Raw genomic sequence first — 20,330 nt, forward strand, 5'->3', positions numbered from 1 at the left:
ACAGCGTGGCTGTGAACGACATCAGTCAACAATAAATAATCTTCTGATGAGAAATAAGCCTACCTCCTGCGAGAACTGTTCAAACCTTTAGGGGTAGGTAGTGGTGGGACTTAAGAGCCTACAGTTTTCTCAGATCGTGCATGGTGGAAAAGTTTGAGAACCACTGGGCTAAAGATCATTAGATTCATTATTAAAAGGAAAGGATTGATAATGAATTGTTACAGCCAGTGAATTGTAAAACATGAACAAACGCATCGCTGGTGAGTTAGCTGCATTTGCTGTACTGTCTCAGCAGCACCCAGCAACATTTTATCCATAAATACTATTGAGTGCTCAAAAACACACACACACACACACACACACACACACACACACACACTTCCCTCTGCTCTTGCTTCCTTACATTCAGCTCCTCTCGCACGCTGCCATCCTCTCACCTATTTCTCAATGACTGCATCACTCTCCGACTCTTTACACGCCACTCGCATCCCGGATTCTCCTCGTGGCATGTTTTTATATTCAACACACCCTCTTTCTTCCACTTTCATCTTATGTCTATCTGCTTACCATTTTCTCTGTCCCACACCCATTGTACCACTTTATCTATCTCTGCCCCTCCGCTCTCTCCCCCATTTCAAACTTCCTCCCCTCCTCCTCCACCACCACCACCAACCCCCTCTCTAAATATAGTCCCTTTGAAGCATAGCTAGTGTTGTCTCTTCCCGCAACACTGCAAGACAAAAGTCTGTCATCTCACATCTGAGCAGCGGGGATAGAAAGCACAGATAAGATTGATGGCCCAAAAAGAACACTGGTTAAGAGAATTGATATTCATCTGCCTCAGCATGTGTGTAAAGGAAGAGAAGAGGGATGGAGGTGAGGAGGAGGAGGAGAGGATCCAGAAAAAAGGAGCAGCAGGGAAGATGGCGAGACAGAAAGAGCGGGAGAGAGAGAAAGAGAGGGAGAGAGGTGTTGTGACATTTCTGATCCACATTTTGTAATTGAATAATAATCTCTCTGGAGGCCTGACCCAGTAACGTATGCACATGATTGTGTGAGCAGCTTTGTGCGTGTGTAGGCACAATGTGTACACAGTGAGGGATGGTTGTGTGTGCTCCTTTGTATAAGAGAAAATGTGTAAGAAAGAGGAGACGACCAGGAGAGAGGGAAAAATGAGTGCAGAGGAGAAAGAAAGAAATGTTTGCTCTTTAAGCACAAGACAGCACAATACCTCCACCTAGTGGTGCAAATGAGTTATTACAGCAGTACTTGGTGCATGTTACCACATCACTGCAGCCAAGGACAATTCCCATCTCATCAGCTCACCTGCAGGAGCCCTTCTAATGACTTCTACTTTGTCTAATTACAGATTGTGTAATTTACATAATAAGTATACTTAGTATTATAAACAGTGAAGATCACAGCGTGGTGGCTGAATGCAAAATCATATCACATCATCGTCTCAGTTGTTTGGTGAGGAGACTTGAATCAGCTGAAGGATTTTCTGTAGTCATGCACATCACACACACACACACATACACACACACACACACACACGCCCAACCTCAACGTGGCCTTCCTTACCTGCTAACAGCCTGCTCGTCCATCAGCGGCGGCTGCCAGGGGAGCTCGGGCCATCATATGTACTGTGTGCAGGCCGGTTCCCCTGCGGCCAGAGCATACATCGCCACTGACAGGATCTCCTTCCGCCTCAATGACCCGGCCTGTAGCTGGCTCAGGGGGAAAGACAGGAGTGCAGATTATCATTCTCAGCACCATTCTCAGCCCTCGCCACGAGGCATTTAGTGAGGAAATGTGTGTTTTTATATGCAGACGGGGGGAGAAAGGTGTAATAGTTCCTCTCTCTTGAAGAGAAGTGGGTGTTAATGTGCGCTGAGGGAAAAGTCTATAGCTCTCTGGCCTCTTTGTGTTGCTTTTACATTGAGTATTTGCTGCTTTTCTCTGTTTTATCTTGTAAATTAAATGTCTTTGGGTTTTTTGACTGTTTGAAGACATCTTCACAGGCTCTAGTTGGACTCTAATTGAGAGGTTAAAGGAATAGTTCAGCATCTTCATTGAAATGGCAATACGGCCAAGTGCAATATCTAAATGGCAGGAGGTGTCATTTTTTGATGAAGGTAAAATGTGTCACAGCATACTCAATATAAATGAGGCATCCTAAAAGCCTAAAAATGACATTGCAATTGCAATATCTGTCTAAATAATCCCAGTATGATTTTTTTTTTTTTTTTTTGCATATCAGGCAGCCCTAATTCTCACTGAGAGTTGTGGAAACTCAACAATACTTTTATATCTGTCTGTTCAATGTGAAGCTCCGGTCAGGACAGGATCAGCTTAGTTTAACACAAAGACTGAAAACAAAGTCGTGTCCAAAGTAACATTATCAATATCATTATTGATGCAGACTGATTCTGAATACTTGAAACCACTCATTTTCAGCGGTATTCATACACCGTTAGCAGATGTGCAACGATTAATCAATTAGTTGTCTGCTATTAGATTAATCGTCAACTAACTTAATAATCAATCAGTTGGTTTGAGTTATTATTTAAGGAAAAAAAAGTAAAAATTCTCTGATTCCAGCTTCTTAAATGTGAATATTTTATAAACTCATGATAACAAGACATTTTAGGAAATAAAAACTGATCCACATTATTTTTACTATCTGACATTTTATAGACCAAACAACAAATTGATTAATTGAGAAAATAATCAACAGATTAATTGCAGTGACAGTAACTGTTTGCTGCCATAACCGGTACCAGCTGCGTTTTCTCGCTTTTCTCTCTTATTAATAATGTTTCGTACAGTCATTCTGCTGTTCTCTGCTACGAACCAGGATAAGTCATCATCGTCATGTTGTTGTTGTTGTTATATTTATCTTTTTCTAAAATTTTCTATTTTATGCCTTCATTGTCAATTTTTCCCGGTGGTACTGAAAATAGCATCAAATATTGACACTTTTCAAGGTTTGCGTTAGAAATTCCAGGATAGTGACAACACTCCAAAATTACAAAAATCCACCTAGAAGCACCTCTCAGTAACTGATATGTCATATCTGTTTGTTTGTTTATTTGGAAAGTGTAAAAATTATGTGCGTGACTATTTCTTGAGAAGTCATTTCCTGAGGTCCGGTTGCCTGGCAACCTCATGCAGGCGACAAGGCTCCAAATGTCTTTTCAGATCATGAAAACAATTCATTATTTGCAGCCAGTTTGTTTGTTTTAAAAAAACAAACAAACAAACAAAAAAAAACACCCATGTATACAGAGTTAAAGGACCCCCGGGTTCTGGGTTTTAGGACTCATCCCTGCAGCACTCTATAAAAACAAACAAACAAAAAAGAAGATTACCCAAGGTGTGTGTGGGTGCGCGGGCATGCCTGCGGTTTAAAGTTAAATTCTATAGCAAATGTTGAAAACAAACAATACTATAACTTCACATCTGTTTGAGCAGTTAAGTAATGAAAGGTTGCCATACACTGTCAAACTCAGGCCTTCCAGTGTTTAAAGTAGTTAAGTAAAGTAATAAAAGTCTTCTGGCTAAAATACTAATCCACATTTCTGTCCATCTTTTCTCCTCCTGTATCTGTCTGTCTTGTTCATCCAGGCTGCGGAGGGAGGGATTCACGGTGCAGGTCAGTGTCAATGACTACCTGGACATCTACTGCCCGCACTACAACACCAGCCAGAGGGGGACGTTAGAGCGCACTGTGGCTGAGCAGTACATCCTCTACATGGTCAGCTACCGCGGCTACCGCACCTGCGACCCCCAGCTGGGCTTCAAGCGCTGGGAGTGCAACAGGCCCCACGCGCCTCATGCTCCCATCAAGTTCTCGGAGAAGTTCCAGCGCTACAGCGCCTTCTCGCTGGGCTACGAGTTCAACGTGGGACAGGAGTACTACTATATCTGTGAGTCAGGCCAGTAAACGGTGGTTTATTGTGATGGATGGAAAAAGCCAAAGAGTGCTGAACATCCAATATTGTAATGTCTCCTCTTCAGTGGCTGTCACCCACATGTATTGATGGCATGTGGGTGTTGCTAATAGATCCTGGAAGTTCAGCTGAGGACGTTGCTCACTTGCAGAACTGCAGTTTGGATTTTTGAAGGTGGTGCAGCCTGCAGAGGGCACAAGGTTGACATGCTTTGTGTTTGCTCTCTGTCTTAGCCACGCCCACCCACCACCATGGCCACAGCTGCCTGAGACTGAGGGTCTACGTCTGCTGCTCCACCGGTGAGACCTAAGAATCCTGTCTTACCTAACACCCCCCCCCCCCCCCCCCCCCAATTCATTTCATAACATTTCCTCTCATTCTGTCACCTTATCTCCACTTTCCCTCTCCCCTCATATCTCTTTGTATCTCCCAAACACACAGAGAGACAGAGACAAAGAGAGAGAGAGAAACAGACAGAAAAACTAAGATCTGACAGTCTTGTCTCAGAGAGAGGCTTCTCTGCTGCGCGCTGTCTTGGCGACGTTTTGATGATGGCGTCTTTTCCCTCGAAGCAGCGCTTTGAGAGTGATGGCTTAATGTTATTCTCTGTCTCAGTGCTATTACAGTAATGCTCTATCTCTCTCTGTGAATGACATGCTCTCGTGAAGCCGCACAAAAGATGTTGAAAAAAATGATTCAGCTGCCAGATTTGGCTCTCTCGACCCTTCCACTCTCTCTCTGTCACTCCCCATCCCTTTCTTGACCATCTCTTTCCCCCTCTCCCCTCCCTCCTTCTCCCCCACTGTCTATCTCGTCTTCTCTCTCTCTGGTTCTCTGTTGCCTGCTGCCCTGTATAGTGTGTGTGTTATTTTTACCCTGGTAGCCTGCTCTCTCCCCTGCAGGCCTTTGATCAGGGAGCCCAGTGCTGAAAGCCTCCCCCTCTCCTCTAACCTTGTCAGCACTAATACATCCCACACTCAGGCCAGTGTCAGCCCCTGTGTACACATCACCTTAACACCCACCCCCCCATCCCGGTGTCACGGTTAATCTATTGATGTGTCTACCACGCCTCCATTTGCTTCTGTGTGTGTGTGTGTGTGTGTGTGTGTGTGCGTCGCTGTGTGTGTTCGAGGTGTAGGAGTTGGAGCATTTGTGTGTGTCTGCACATGGTAGTTTGTCGGCTGTAAATCTTTTTAATGTGTGTGTATGTGTGTGTGTGTGTGTGTGTGTGTGTGTGTGTGTGTGCATGAATGGCTATGTGCGCATTGGTGCATTTAGTCAGTTTACAACCCACAACCTTTACTCAGCAAGGTCATTTTAACAGCTTGCTATCAAAAAGCTGTTGATTTCAGCTGCCTGCAGACCGTTTTCATTTTTCTCCACGTCTCCCACCTTGACCGCTCTCAAGACTTTCAGATAAGAAAGAGAATATTCATGACATATGCTTTACATCTGCGAAAAAGCTGCAACTTGATTGCTACCAGCTTCTGTGTAAATTCTCTGTAAATGCTCATCATCCTCCTCCTAACTGTTTGCAGAATCACAGGCTCACACAAAAACACATATTTAGTTACAAAAAGAAGAGGCAGAAAATACACAAAGACGTACAAACCCACACATCATTCATTCATGGATAATTTGGCAATGCAGACTGAATGTAATTCTATGTCTAGCCAGAGAGTAAATGTAAAAATGGTTTCTGTCCACCAGTTCCAAATGCTTTTAATCTTCAGATAGAAGTCTGAAATCTTAGTCCAGGATTTCTTCAAGCTTTCTTAGTGGCAAGGGCACACCAACTGCTCCATGCTCTGCTATATCTGTATACAATTTAGTGGTGCCTAAAATGCACATTTTACCCAGTCTTGTCATTTTAATGAGGTGTTCTCTCTCTCCCCCGTCTCTCCTCCCTCACTCCACCGTCATTTCTCTCCTCTGCTTTTTCACTTCTCCCTCTTCTTTCTTTTTCTGTCTTTTTGTGTGTGTGTGTGTGTGTGTGTATGCGGTGTGTTTCTCAGTTTCCCAGGCAGATGATGACTCCAGTCAGACCTCTCCCGACTACACAGTCAGGCCAAACATCAAAATACACAACATTGGTGAGTGACGCTGAGTTGCTGAGAATGAACAGCAGCCAATTGCCAGATGCTGGTCAATATTTGGCTGTGGCTGCAAAGCTGGATTTGTGTACCAATCATTGTGGAAAGGAACCAACCATTTGTTAGTTTTTTATTCTATGGTTGGCAAGAGAAAATCCACAGGCCACAGCTGGTTGATGAGTAAAGTCTTTATTTTCTGCTCTGAGAATTGGGCAATATGGGTAACACAATAAACAATGAAACTTACGTGATTCAGCAGTACTGACATACACTCACATCCTTATTTACATACTGTGTTTATGGGCATCTGTGTAGGAACGCCAAAAAAGTGTACTTAACCCAACAGTAGACCCATGACATCTATTAGGCAACAGGTAATTCCACTTTATTACAGCTCAGTAGTGTTGTAGCCACGACCACCTAAAGTGAGATCAAGTCAAGACCAAGACCAGAGCCTATCGAGACCGAGACAAGACCAAGACTTTCAGGAGTTGAGACCAAGTTAAGACCAAGACAGAGACCAAGTCAAGAGTCACACACTGCATAAAACGCGATAAAATGTTCGACATGCAAACCAGAGGCCGTCCACCAATTGATTCTTAAGATGCACATTCCCATAAAAACACCCACAGAAAACAGATGAAGATTCCTCCCTATTCATCCTTTAAGTGTACCATTAAAAATGTCTTGATAAAATCATAATAAAGGCATTTCAGAGAGGAATTTTCTATGTGCAAACAAACACTTAGGAGCTGAAATCGACTTAAGCATCTTTATTCAGCTGTCCTGTTTTGCATGGGCAATTTAGTTTTATCACCACAGTTGTGGTCTTGACTGATCTTAAAACAAATTCAGAGTTGTCTTTGTCTGAGACCGAGACAAGATCGAGTAAAAATGCAGTCGAGCCTGAAATGTTGAAAAAGTGGTCCTGAGATGAAGACTGATCTTGAGTAATGCAACGCTGGAATTTGGGGCTTATTTTCATAGTTTTGGCCCCCATTATGATCAGTTGTGATAACGTAACAATCACTAAAGTAACATGGAAGTATTAAGAAGGTATTGGTGCCAGTGTATTTAACAAGAAAAGCTTAATTGACATTAAAAATATCCTTTACACAATGTCCTGGCCAAGACAGGCAGCAGCACAATAAACATCAGTTGCAGACAAAAAACAAATGAAAAATCACAACATACCAAGAAATCAGGTCAGCATATCCTGGATCAGATAAAAGCAGATATTTAGTCAAAGCATCTACAACCTGATGCACCGTCCTCCGTCTGCAGCAGACTCCAAGCTGCAGGGGCCTAAAAGCCCTTTTTCCTATTTCAAGATAAACTTTGAGGACAGATAGCAAGGCTAGTTCTTCTGAATATGGATGCTAACTACCAGCATTTTTCAGCTGGATAAATGCGGATGGACAATGCAGGCCAGCCAACCTGAGCATACAGGTAGCAATAGTAAGTGAGGGCCTTGATACTTGTAATGAACCTCAATGCATCATGGTATACAGTACCTAAGGAGAGAAGGCATTGAGAAGATGCCTGCATATATAAAACATTTCCCCAGACAATCACAGGCATGAAAGTAGCAGCAACAAGTCTTCTTTTACATCAAAAGAAAAGCAAGACTTTATTTCTGTAATAAAAGCCTAGTCTGAGCTTCAGTGTCTTCACAAGTTGCTGAATGTGAGGATTAAAATAGACTCATCAATTAAGAGTCTTAGGTATTTATATGAAGACACAGACTCAATCACATTGCTCTGAAACAAAATGATAGATGGAAGGTTTAGTGGCTCTTTCTGTGAGTTTGTGAACATCATAGGTTTTGATTGTCAGGATTCAAAATCAGCTCATTAATCGTGTGTTGTACAGTATCAAAAGCCTCTTGTAACTGACAAAGAGCCTGATACTGTAAAGTAAAAAACAGTGTCATCCGCATAAAATTGAAAATTTGCATTTGGCACATTTTGACTGATACTGTTTAAATAAACTGTGAATAAGAGTGGTCCTAAATCCAAACCCTGGGGCTCATTATCATGCAGTTAATTTGTCAGTGTCATTATAAAATTCATTAATTTTACATTACATTACATTAGTTACATTAATTTAGCCATGACAGGACACTAACTCAGTTTTTAGTGCCACAGCCATCCTGGCCTCATGTTGCCTGATTATTTTAATGAGCACAGTGAGGTATATAGATTACAAATTTGGGGAGCACAAAAAAAAGACGAGAATGTGTATTGGATTGATTCTACACTTAAGTTATCAGAATGGGTAATATAAACCAGAATTACAAACAATAAAAAAAATACTTTATCTCCTACACACGCAGGTGCACACACATACACACACACACGCAGGTGAAGCCTCCACAAGGTCAGTAGAGGTCTTGTAAGGAATGAAAGGTCCATGTTTACCTAAGGAGAAAACATGTCAGCCAGCAAGTCAATTGTGCAGCTGAGTGGTTACATAAACCCTCTATTTTTCTTTCTCACAAAAGCCTCTTGCCGAGAATCATTTAGTATGCTTGTTTCTGGGAGCTGTGGGCAGTGTGTGACGAGGGCTAAGAGAGTGTGACCTGCCTGAGATGGAAACTGAGACCGGCAGAGAGGGAGCGAAGAGAGCTCTTGAGCCATCAGCAACGAGTACCTTCAGAGAGAAAGAGAGGGAGAGGGCAGAGAAGAGAGAGAGAGAGAAGAGGGAGACAGACAGGGAGGCCGGGGGATGATGGAGAGAGGGAGAGGGAGAGATACAGTGAGACAGAGAGATAAAAGACAGGAAGGGGGCAGTGAAAGAGAAATGCAGCAGGAGAAAGGCTGACAGAAAAAGAGGGACAGATGAGGCAGAGAGAGAGAGAGAGAGAAAGCAGCAGAGAAAGAGATAAAAACCAGAGTGGGGGCAGTGAAAGTTGGGGGGTGCAGCGAGAGAAGGGGCAGAGGAAGAAAGAAAAGCTCAGTGGTGGGCGAATTGCTCAGCAGTAACTCCGGCTCCAGCTTACGTAGAATTTAATATAAAAAAACACACACTGGCAGGGAATCATAAAAAATCATAGCCTCTAGCATTGTGATGCATTTTGCTGAATACATTTGGAGGAATAACAAAATCAGGACACACAGACTTATGCACGCACACACATAAAAACAACTCGTACCCCTGATGGCCCTGCTGACCGCTGGACACCCACTCTCTGACTCACCCTCAGGACCAGACCAGCCCACAGACTGACAAACAAATCTCTCCCTCTGTCTCCGCATATGTTTGGACTTGCTGTCATCCTCTTTACTTTATTATTAGCTTTGCTTCTACGTCACATTTTCCTTATTCAACGGGGTGTTTTGAGGATAATTCCAGTCTATTACATGTTGGGTCTCGTTTCTGCAGTTTCTGACAACATTTCTTTGGGTAATCATAAGGCTGTTAGGTTAAAAGTTTCTTTGCCCATGACATCATACATCAGTACGCTGCCCAGATGGAGGGCAGACAACTGGAGGCAAAGACTACCAGCACTGCACAAATGCCTATGATTTGCGCTGTTTACAGCTGTTTCAATCCATCAGTGTTAATTTAGCAGCTATTTTAGTTTTAGTCTTTAGGCCAAAATACTTACTAGATTTAGTCATTTTCATCCTTCATAGTTTAGTTTAGTTTTAGTCGACAACAACTCAAAACAATGCAATCAAAGAAAAGTCAATACAAATTTCATTTAAACATTTTCTGCAACTATAAATAATTTCCTCACGCTTACAGCTTTGCATTTCTCCAGCAGAGTTTCAAGAATGATTTATGAGCGCATACTTACTGATCATCATTTTAAAAGCTAAAAATCTGAAACTTTGAGACCATAAATAACTATTAAAGACAGCTAGACAGCTAGGATTTGTACCTTGGTTAATTGTAAACTTTGACTCCGATCTTCATGTCAAGAAGCAGAAATATGACGTTATTTCTGCCTGAGTTCTTTCTTAACCTGCAACTTGTTAGTCTGGAGGTTTAAACTTGTATCCTGTCACAGAATCTTTGATTAAAACTTTACTTGTAGCTCTGTCAGAGAAAACTGCGCTGTTCATTTCCATTCAGACTTTTTATTTACTGCACAGCTACACTTATAGATACTCAAACCCCCTACCTGCCTGTCATACAGCAATCAAATCATTTACCCTCCGAGTGGAGTCCTGTGGGGATCAGATGTGAAGTCCAGCAGTTGACGGCTGCTTGCTCTGCTGCGGTTCAGCAGCAAACAAGCAGAGCTAGCTGCTAACAGCCACCACTGCAACTAACAGACTCCACAAATTCATTTAACAGCTCCACAATCCACAGTCTCAGACACACACAGTAGACGCTGCTCCGTTGTGAGTGTGTGCAGGCTAGAGAAACATCCCGATGACCCATCAGCACTCCGATCTAGTATAGCTCCTATGGCCTCAGAAAAGACACAGCAAGCATGGTTGTTCACCGCTTCCTAGTTAAAAACGCTTTTCTACTACGCTTCATAAAATCAGCTATCATTTAGTTCTTTCATCTTCTCATTTTGAACGTCCTACAATCCACCACTAATATTTTCATTTTTTTTTCATCACCAAAAATGAAACATACATTATGTCATAGTTAGCATGATCAAACTCTGTTTTTAGCTCGTCAACACCTCGTCTTCATCATTGAAAAAAAAGGTCATTGACCAACATTTTTCGTCATAATTTTCATTGACGAAATAAACACTGCAATCCATCAAGATGGGAAAAAACACGGGCCAAATTAAGCGGAGTCAACTAATGTCAAATGTTAACGTTACAGTGTTGTGTTAAACATTCCTTGAGCTTTTCACCAGACCTGTGGGGACGGTTGACCTAGTAGGTAGAAAATAGTTGCTAAACTAAGGTTACCTCATAACTTTAGCCTGACAGCGGTGCATCCATGTACACAGTTGAAATATAAAGCACTTTTGCTAATTGGCCAAAAACAAGACAGCAGTTGTTTCAGTCATGGACCCAACCGCACACAGAATAGTTATAGTCCACTAGACTCTTGCACACTTTCATAACGTTAGGAGTGCTGGAGGACGAGGTAATTTGTGTCCACGCTAGGCAAATTTGTCAAGTTGTGGGTAAAAGCATTTTTCTTTTGTTTTGTATGGATCACATCCAACATGAGTTTACATTTTCTGATGATACCTACTGCCTGAGGGTTCATCCTGCCCTCTTATGTAGTCATATTCCTCTATTTCCATTTCAGGCAGTATACAGATTTATCACTTCCTGCCCTCCATCTGAATTGCAAATTGTGATTGCAAACAAGCTATTGCTGAGATCTGGAAACATTGTGACATTGCTTAAGTCAGACAGAGAAAGAAAGATGAGCAATAAGATGAGCATACAGGCTTTAAACAAATCCCCAGGTCAGCCAAAGCTACTTGGAAGAGAAAATGGAGGCCAACAATAAAAATATTACTCAAGCTGTCGGCTGTAATCATCACAGTTTATCATTTGTGAAATGAGACGCCGCCACCATTTGCAATCTGTGTGCAGGCAGTGCCTGTGATTCATTTTTGTGAAATGGGATGCTGTTGGCTTGTTTACAACCTGCCTCATCATCTGACTCGCTTGTCTTTGTTGCCCCATTAGAAGGTGTTTCCATTAGCTCTGCAATTACTTTGGTGAGTCCACTATGTAACATAAACTACAAAAACAAGACCCAAGTTGAAATAAACCAGAATTGGCTTTTAAGTCTGAATTGACTTGATTTACCTTTTTATGATTTTCATTTTCTAAACCCTTTGAAACACACATCTGTTCTACTAAGGGATTCGTTGTAGTATAGAAGTAGAGCAAAAATGGCTGGTTGCCACAAATGTAGTGCTTGAATTAATCATAATCTTATAGTTTCCTGCAGCAGAGCTTAGTACTCTCTGTTCATTCTTCCATCTGTGACATACTTGCCTTTACATGCTGTCCTCCTATATTGAGTGTCTGCAAAGCTAGAGGGCTAAAGGCTGCAACATAAATTGGGTGGTGGACCAGAAAATGCAATTGTAAACAGATCATTTTAAGATGCATCAATAGGCACTGCCTGCCTTGATTTATCTGTTCTGACTGGCTTGTTATGTGCAGATTTTCTCAATATCAGAGAAATATAGTTGTGATGCACCAAGCAAACAAAAGACTTCATCCCATATGTGCAGCCTGTACACTCAGTGACTAGAAGAATTGAAATAATGGTTCAGAAACATGCTGGACCCAGGGGCGGAGCGGGGGGGGGGGGGGGGGGGGGGGGGGCTTCTGGGGCTACAGCCCTGAATGTTTTCTCAAAAGCCCAGAATCTCTGTTATTCCTAATAAATCTAATATAAATTAGTAAACTTTCTTGTGTTGGCTCAATATTAAATTCAGAGTACTGAAGACCACATGTACTTGGCATTGTTGGGCATCCTTGATTTGCAGTCAGAGCAGCCCAGATTATCATGGCGTGGATTCAAATGTAGCAGATTTGTCAGCTAAACATTCATTCTGTGAACTCTACTCAGCATAGTACAACAAAAATAGGTTGCAAGATTAGTAATGCTGTTTACACCAAATTCCTGCCCTATCTGTGTTATGTAGCTTAAATATAGTAACAGACCATTTTTTGCCTCTTTTTAGGTGTCATGAGGGAAAATTAGTCATCCTCAACATTTGTTGTGTTGTGGTTTTAGAATGATGAAGACAGCTGGAGAACAATTAGATACAAAGTAGGAAGCAGGCTTGCCGTGGCAGTTGGTGTTATCTGTGTTACATGGTGTTGAAGCATACACCGATTACATTTCCTGCCCACTGCCCCCAATCTCGTTTTCCTTTCCTTTTGTTTGTTTTTTTTTAAATCAAGTCCGATGGACGCAACAGTTAACTGAAAGTGTCTGTTCTGCACATCAGCAGAGTCACAGCAGAGAGTAGCAGAAGTCAGATTCCACTTATCACATCACAAGAGTAAAGAGAGTTGACTGACTAGACGATGGTGAAGGGTGTCTGTTTGGCAAAATTTTAGATGGGAACCCAATGCTAGTAGGTAACATTAACAAGGGAAAGGAGCTGGTTACATCACTAAGAAATTGGAGGTGGGCAGCCTATCACCTGCAACTTCATCTAACAGCTTACTCATCTGCTCTTTCTTGTTCAGTTACTTCCTGCAAAATTTCAAACTGATTGGCTGTCAACAAATGCCAAAAATGGCTGTTGTCTTGTTTTGTAGACACATTTTTGATGAACAATAGCTCTACTGCTAATCTCACTGGAGAACACAGTGCTTTTCCTGTGACTACTTCATCATTAAAGTCAAGTTTTAAGACATGTTTTCCAGTTAAATGCTTTTAATGTAAAGCTGTAGCAGCAGAAATTGGTTGGATTACTTTAGCAGTACTTTAAATCAGAGCTGTACAGATAGGAGTGCCACTGATGATTATCTTTTCTTGTAAAATATCTGGTGTAGTCAGTGATACCGGCATTGTCGCAAGTTTATTAACCACTGGGGAAATTTCCTCATAGTAGCATCCCTCACAGGATCTAGGCTTTACAGGTTGTCTTTTTTTTCAACTATCATGTTTTATCCAAGTAATGTGCAGATGTTTAGGCATTCTACTCTCTGAAATGTTGCTGTGATGTGAATAGGAAAAAAAAAATCTCCCTTGAGAAGCAAGCCCCCAGACCCCCCTAAGGTTGTGCTGAGCAATGAACATTTACAGTGTCTGGCTCCAGTTGGACCACCTTTGGTGCTGATAGCAGCTGCCATGCTTTCGTAGCAACTTTACAACAGACATGTAGTGTCCTAGCCTGATAATCAGACTGAAAATCAACAACACCATGGTTTGCCATTAAATAAGTATGTTTTTAGTAATATGACGTGTACCTATGACGCATTACCTACATCACTAGCATAGCATGCTACACATACTATCATACTAGGCTACATTGTTATTAAAAGAAGTCAACAGTGACTTCAGGATACGAGCTCTAGTCTCTTGAGTGAAAGTACTGTGTTTGCTTGACCCATCCACAACTGCTCCCTTCTTTGGTATCTGTACGATAATACATTAAACAAAGTATGGGTCAATATAAGCTGCTCGCACAGTCGCCCCATGTTGGCGTTTTTGTCCCTGAGTGTGGGCGTTTTCACAATAATTGAGGACATTTGCAGACTATAGAGTTGTTTTCTGTTTGTGTGCTTACAAGACCCTACAGCTGCATCAGTCTTATACATGCTTGTGCCACTTTTCTGTTGCTCTTTTTCAAGGAGGTGGCTCCAGGGGGGGTCAGTTGCTATGGAGGAAGATGGCATTTAGAGTGTAAGCCAGTTGAATGCCCTCCACACTATAACACCTCCCCCACTGACCTATACAGCTGTAACCATACATGATGGGTCCATCACCTCATGTTGTTTACGCATCACTGCCAGTCTACCATCGATGTGGCGTAGTTGGCACGAGGATTTATCAGACCAGACAACCTTCTTCCACTCATCGACAGTCTAGAGCTGATGTTTCTTATCTCACTGTAAATGCCTTGGGCGGTTTACCGTGAACAGGAGAGCTACCCCGCTCGCTCGTCTGTTGTTATACCCCATACAGACGAGACTGCACCAGATTGTGCGCTTGGAAATTGATTGCTGTATCCCACAATTGTACTGTGATGTTAGGTGTCATACTGTGGACCTTTGATAACTTGTTATGGCCCCAGGCGCCCGACGTCCCCCACATTCATCTTCCAAGGACGGCCTCCCTAAATAGCAAGGGTTTTGAAGAGGTGCATATTGTGCAGCTTTGTGATTGTCAAAGCTCCTGGCACCCACAAATAAAGTCTGTAACATCACACGAAATGAATCAGTTCACATCCAAAGCAACCGTGGAAATGGAGTTGTGGCTGCTGCATGTACTTGTTTATGTAAAAGTAAGGGAGAGTTCACTTTTTCTGCAGAGACAGAGTGTTTCTTCTTCTGGTCACTGAGTATACATTTTTACTTCTGGAGCCTCTCTTTTGAAACCTTTTGGAGAAACAAACCGGATGGTGTGAAGGCCCTGCTGTGACCTGTGGGCCCTACCTGAGGCAGTGCTGCTTTATATTCTCCCTCCTGCCTTGAGTTCGTTCAGTGCACTGCGGTGTGAATGTCACTGTTGAGTGTCATCGCCGCAGACAGAGACCTTGTGTTCCTTAAGAACAACCCTGACGCGAGAGTCGCACATAACCAGGACAAACCAGAGTGGTTGGATGATTTACTCTCAGACAGACAGCAACAACAAAATTCCTCACATTCATCGAACATCAGCTGTCATGTGTCATCTCTTATCACGACCCTTGTTTTGTTTTACTTGTGGCCAATTACTGTCTCCCCCATATACAGCAAACTCCAGACAGGGCCTTAACGTCACAGTGAAACAGCATTTTTAAGACATCTTGCCTCTTTAATTTGATGTATTTCCCGTTGAAATTCAATTTGATTTGATAGGAGACGATATGCTGGCTGGAATTTTTACGCACTGGGATATTATGATGACAACATAATAAAGCATAAGTAATGGAATTTTAATAGACAAACACCAGATTTTTGTCAGTTTCTGGGCACAATTTGTCAAATAGATATATTTTTTCTTGTATCAAAACAAGTATTTTTCAACTTTCCAGCATCACTCTAAAGGGGACCTGTTATGCTTCTCCCTATTTTCTGTCATATATACAATGTTACAGCAAAGGATGTTTATATTAAACATGATCAAAGTTTCAAATAATGAGGTAAACAAATGGAAAAGTAATGACCTGTGAGCAAAAAACTCAGTTATGTCAACTTATGACAGATTTCTTTATCTGTTCATCTGCTCCAGACACGCTGCTGCAAGTATTTACATGACATAGCATACACTGCTACATATAACTACATGCTAACATCAGGTAAACATATCATCTTGGTGGTAGATGTGTGAATTTCGGTTCGATTTTGGATCATATTTCATATGTTTTTATACGGTAGAAAGTGCTGCTATACTCTATTACAGTCATTCCCCAGCTGCAAGTACACTGCTACATGTAGCTACATGCTAACATCAGCAAAACATGTAATCTTGGTTGCTGATGTTGTTCATTTCTCCCCGCTGTTGGATCATATTCCTGCTGGAAGATGTCCAGTTGTGGAGATTTTGGTTTAGAGGCTTTAATTGGTGTTTTTACACGGTGTGAAGTGCCGCTATACTGTGTTACAGTCATTCCCCAGCTGCAAGTACGCTGCTACATGTAGCTACATGCTAGGTAAAATGGACTCTTCGTTAATGATGTTTTTAATTTCTTCCCAATTTCAGATCATATACCAGACAGAGCATGTTCATTTGTGAAGATTTTGGTTGAGTAGCTTTTATTTGTGATTTTTCATAGTAGAAAGTGTTGCTATGCTCTGTTACAGTCATTCCCCAGCTGCAAGGATGTAGCAAGAGTGCAGATACAGAAGACGTAGAAATATTGACCAATCAGAACAGACTGGGCTTTGTCAGGAGGGCTACATAAAGAGACAGGTGCTAAAATAGAGCATTACAGACAGAGGGTGAATTCAGGTGTTCCAGTACAGACCGTATGAGGAAAATAACATGTTTTTTGAACATGAAAACATGTAAACATGTTCTAGTAGAAACACAAAAAACAAGTATGAACCTGAACATGAACATAATAGGTCCCCTTTAAGCTGTCAAACGCAAATAATTTCCTAATGATACAATATAACTTCAGTGTGACGCATCTCAAAGCTTTAAACTCTTCCATTAGTTCACCTACATCTCTCTTTTATGTCTGATGGGCTAATGTGACTGACGTCAGGAAGAAATTGCAGCTTTCTTCTGCAATTTTATTACTTGTTAGAAAAAAACAAGGTTTTTCTGCCATCTCAAAGCAGCCAGCCCAGGTTGTTCTTGTAGTTGTGTAAGCAACAGAGCTCTGTTTGGTTCCTTCTGCTTTATTTTGCCATGTAATAACCCTCTAGATATAATGGGAAACATTATGTCAAGACACAGCGTAATGACTCAGTGTAATCCACTTTTTACCGAATAATACAAAATGTGTTCTCCCAGCTTTTTCTCCGTCTTCTCCCTCCAGCTAATGTTCTGTTGTGTCTAATCAATGGCAAGGCCATAGTAATTTGGTTTGATTGAAATCCCTCTAGGATAAAAACATCATTAGTGTGAAAAGAGGAATACATGGAGAAAAAAAAACAGATCAGAAACAAAAGTGTTTTTAATTTTCCATCCCACGGGGGAGAATGGCCATATGTAGCAGTGCTGATGATAATTGGTGGTTTGTTGATAATTGCATCATGTCTTTTCTCTGCATATGTTAAAGCACAATTTGCATGCATCACACATTGCCTTTAGATTGATGAATTAATAATGTAGTAATGGTTCATTTCCTTCTGTCTGGCACAGACACACACACACACTGTGTCTCTCGCTCTTTCACACTCTTCTCTTTTTCTCATTTTTTCTTATTTTCTCTCCCTGTGACTTTCTCTCCAGATGAGTTTAACCCCGAAGTTCCCAAACTGGAGAAAAGCGTCAGTGGCAGCAGCCCTTCACATGACCGCCTTCTTCTCACCGTGGCGATGCTGCTTGTGTCTGCCGTCCTTTTGTCCTAGCGACTTGTCACCGTGAGTGACACTTCATGCATAGCTGGGACCGCCTTGTCCAAAGGGCTTTGTATCCACCGAGTTGTTGATGTAAAAGTTGGCAGAAACACAGAAGAAGAATCAAGCAGAGGTGCAACAGAACCACAATCAAAAGGACACAGGAAGAACATCCTTGAACTTAACTAGACTTTAAAAAGGAGAGGCCTTTTTGCTGTCATATTTACACCAGTGTATTTTGACACTCCATGTGTTGTTGGACGTCATTATCATATGAATACCACGGCATTTCATGCAGGTGTGTTTGCCACAACATGGAGACCACAACCAATATTTAGAGTCAGACTTCTGTGCTGCTGTCATGCTGAAAGTGGACTCGTAATGAGGTAGAGTACACACTCTTATTGTAGCATGGATATTAAAATCACCTGAGGAATTAAAGCTGCACTGTCTTTAGCTGAAGAAAGCAAGGTTTTTGGTGACTGTATGCTTTGAAGAGGATGGCAAACTCTACAGTGGATTTTTAGACCTTGGACCATGGACCATGTATGCTGATGGATAAAACTCAACGTTAATGTAGTCAAAAAAAAAAAAGCAAGCTGGACTCTGGACCTGTACTGATGTTCTATAGGGGATATTTATATAATCAGTCAGTGACGAGAACTGCTGCCATTATCCTGGACATTGAAGAATGTTTTCTCACTGGTGAGAGGGAGCTGCTGGTAATAAGAGCCCAAGGTGTTTCTTTCTTAAGAAAAGGGAAAGACTTTGTGAGGATATCCACGGGTCTTTCAAGAATCCATTTTCACCAGACATCAAAAATACCCCTGGCTTTGTGATAGGTACAGATGCAAAGCCTGCATTTCTTAGAAGATAGCGAGTGCTCTCTTAGAACTAGTCCTTTGTCTGTATTTCCTGCCTTCACACTGTAACAACCCTAGAAAAATACAGACCCTGGACTAGTAATTTGACAGCACTTAGACGTGGTAGATGTGTGTTTTGTTCCGATGCATTTACCCTCAGCACTTCGCGTAGATTTTCCGGATGTCAAACCTTTCTCTTCGCAGCAATCAGCAGTCATTCAGAATACCACTAATTTACAATTCTTAAAAAACCCTCTCTCTCCGCAGCAAGTTCCCTTTTAATCCCAGACAACCCCATCTATTCCTTTTCCACTTCAGAGGTTCCCAGCCAATCAGTGCTGATGGCCATTACAGCAGTCACAGTCACCATGGAAACGACCCCATACAGTCGCCAGAGTGCGGCAGGTGCCTGAGGAGAAATTGTGCTTTGAGTCTCAAAGTAACGCTGCCGCCATTTTGTAAAAAAAGAAAAAAAAAGTAAAGAAAAAAACAACAACAACACGTGTGAATGTGCAAATAAAGAGAAGTTCACTTTTTTATATTGTTATACAGGACAACGTAGGCTGGCATTAATCAGATTACAATGTTGTGCTTTTTTAATTTATTTACTTTTAAGATGTATTTATTTTAACATTAAAGTATATTATTTATCTACCTAATTTATTAATGTGCATTTGTAGGCCTTTGCTCAATAAGCTATTGTGCCATTTTGTTATTCTTTTTTTTAAACAGTGGAATTTTTACTGCAGCATTTTGCCTGTGTAGATAAATAGGCAGATGTAATTCAGCCTGACAAAAGCAGAGGGTTGTTGGTTATGACTAATCAGTGGGGATGTACACTCAGTAACCCTACTCTCATGTAACAGATACTGCTAACCAGATTATGTTGCAGCAGCGCATGTCATAAACCAACTGTGAATGCACAGACAGAGCCGATGTTTATAGAAGGGCAGCATTCCTCAAGTGCTGCACTTGCGAAACGAAGGAGTCTGCATTGTAATGTATATTTATAATACATGCCGGTTATGGAATGTGCGTGCGTGTGCACAAGCGTGTACGAGTGTGTGAGTGTGTGGCTTTATCTGCCTGCTTTCCTGCGTGTGTGTGCGTGTGTGTGTGTGTGTGTGTGTGTGGGAGTGAGCAAGAGAAAAAACATATGTGTGCACATTTGTGTGCGTATGTATGTAGAATGTGTTTGTCCGCGCTTTTCGAGTATGTTGCATTTAGAAATTTCGTACCCGTTAAGGAGTCGTTTGTAGGATCTGAATATGCAAGTGTGTATGAGAGATTGTGCTCTTCTGTAATGTTAGTTTGCGTTACGGGGTTTGGGAAGTGGGCAAAAAGCATTTACTGGTGTTGAAGACAACCACAAGAAATGTGTTTACCTTTGACAAGAATGATTAAAAAAAACCTGTAAATTGATCCAAGAATGATTAAAACAATGCTGATTAAAATCTTTTTGCAAATTTACTTTTGTGTATTTATCTATAAGTGCACAACATACTAATTGTAGGGGAGACTGCGATGGTTGTAACATTTTTGACATTTCTGTCTGTATCTTGGAGCTTTTTTATGCAAGTGCATTCAAAATTTGATACAAGCCTATCCCAGCTGACATTGGGCGAGAGGCAGGGTACATCCTGGACAGGTCACCAGACTATCACAGGGCTGACACATAGAGACAGACAACCATTCACGCTCACTCAAACCAGGAACCCTCTTGCTGTGAGGCAACAGTGCTAACAACTATACCGCCGTGCCACCGTGTAACATGAAATAAGGATTATGACAAAACTTAAG

The 20,330-nt window shown here is 41.6% G+C and overlaps 1 protein-coding gene across 1 annotated transcript in view; it reads left to right on the top strand.

The window, feature by feature from the left end:
- The window catches only part of efna3a (ephrin-A3a), an 88,706-nt gene extending 68,706 nt beyond the window's left edge, over positions 1-20,000 (top strand). Inside the window, exons 2-5 of the mRNA XM_033636704.2 lie at positions 3,631-3,932; positions 4,190-4,255; positions 5,972-6,049; positions 17,561-20,000. Coding sequence (XP_033492595.1) covers positions 3,631-3,932; positions 4,190-4,255; positions 5,972-6,049; positions 17,561-17,679 — 565 coding nt within the window. The 3' untranslated portion in view covers positions 17,680-20,000. The remainder of the gene's footprint in view (positions 1-3,630; positions 3,933-4,189; positions 4,256-5,971; positions 6,050-17,560) is intronic.
- Positions 20,001-20,330: the final 330 nt, after the last annotated feature.

This window comes from Epinephelus lanceolatus, chromosome 16 (genome assembly GCF_041903045.1).
Source record: "Epinephelus lanceolatus isolate andai-2023 chromosome 16, ASM4190304v1, whole genome shotgun sequence".
NCBI classification, from domain to species: Eukaryota; Metazoa; Chordata; class Actinopteri; order Perciformes; family Serranidae; genus Epinephelus; species Epinephelus lanceolatus.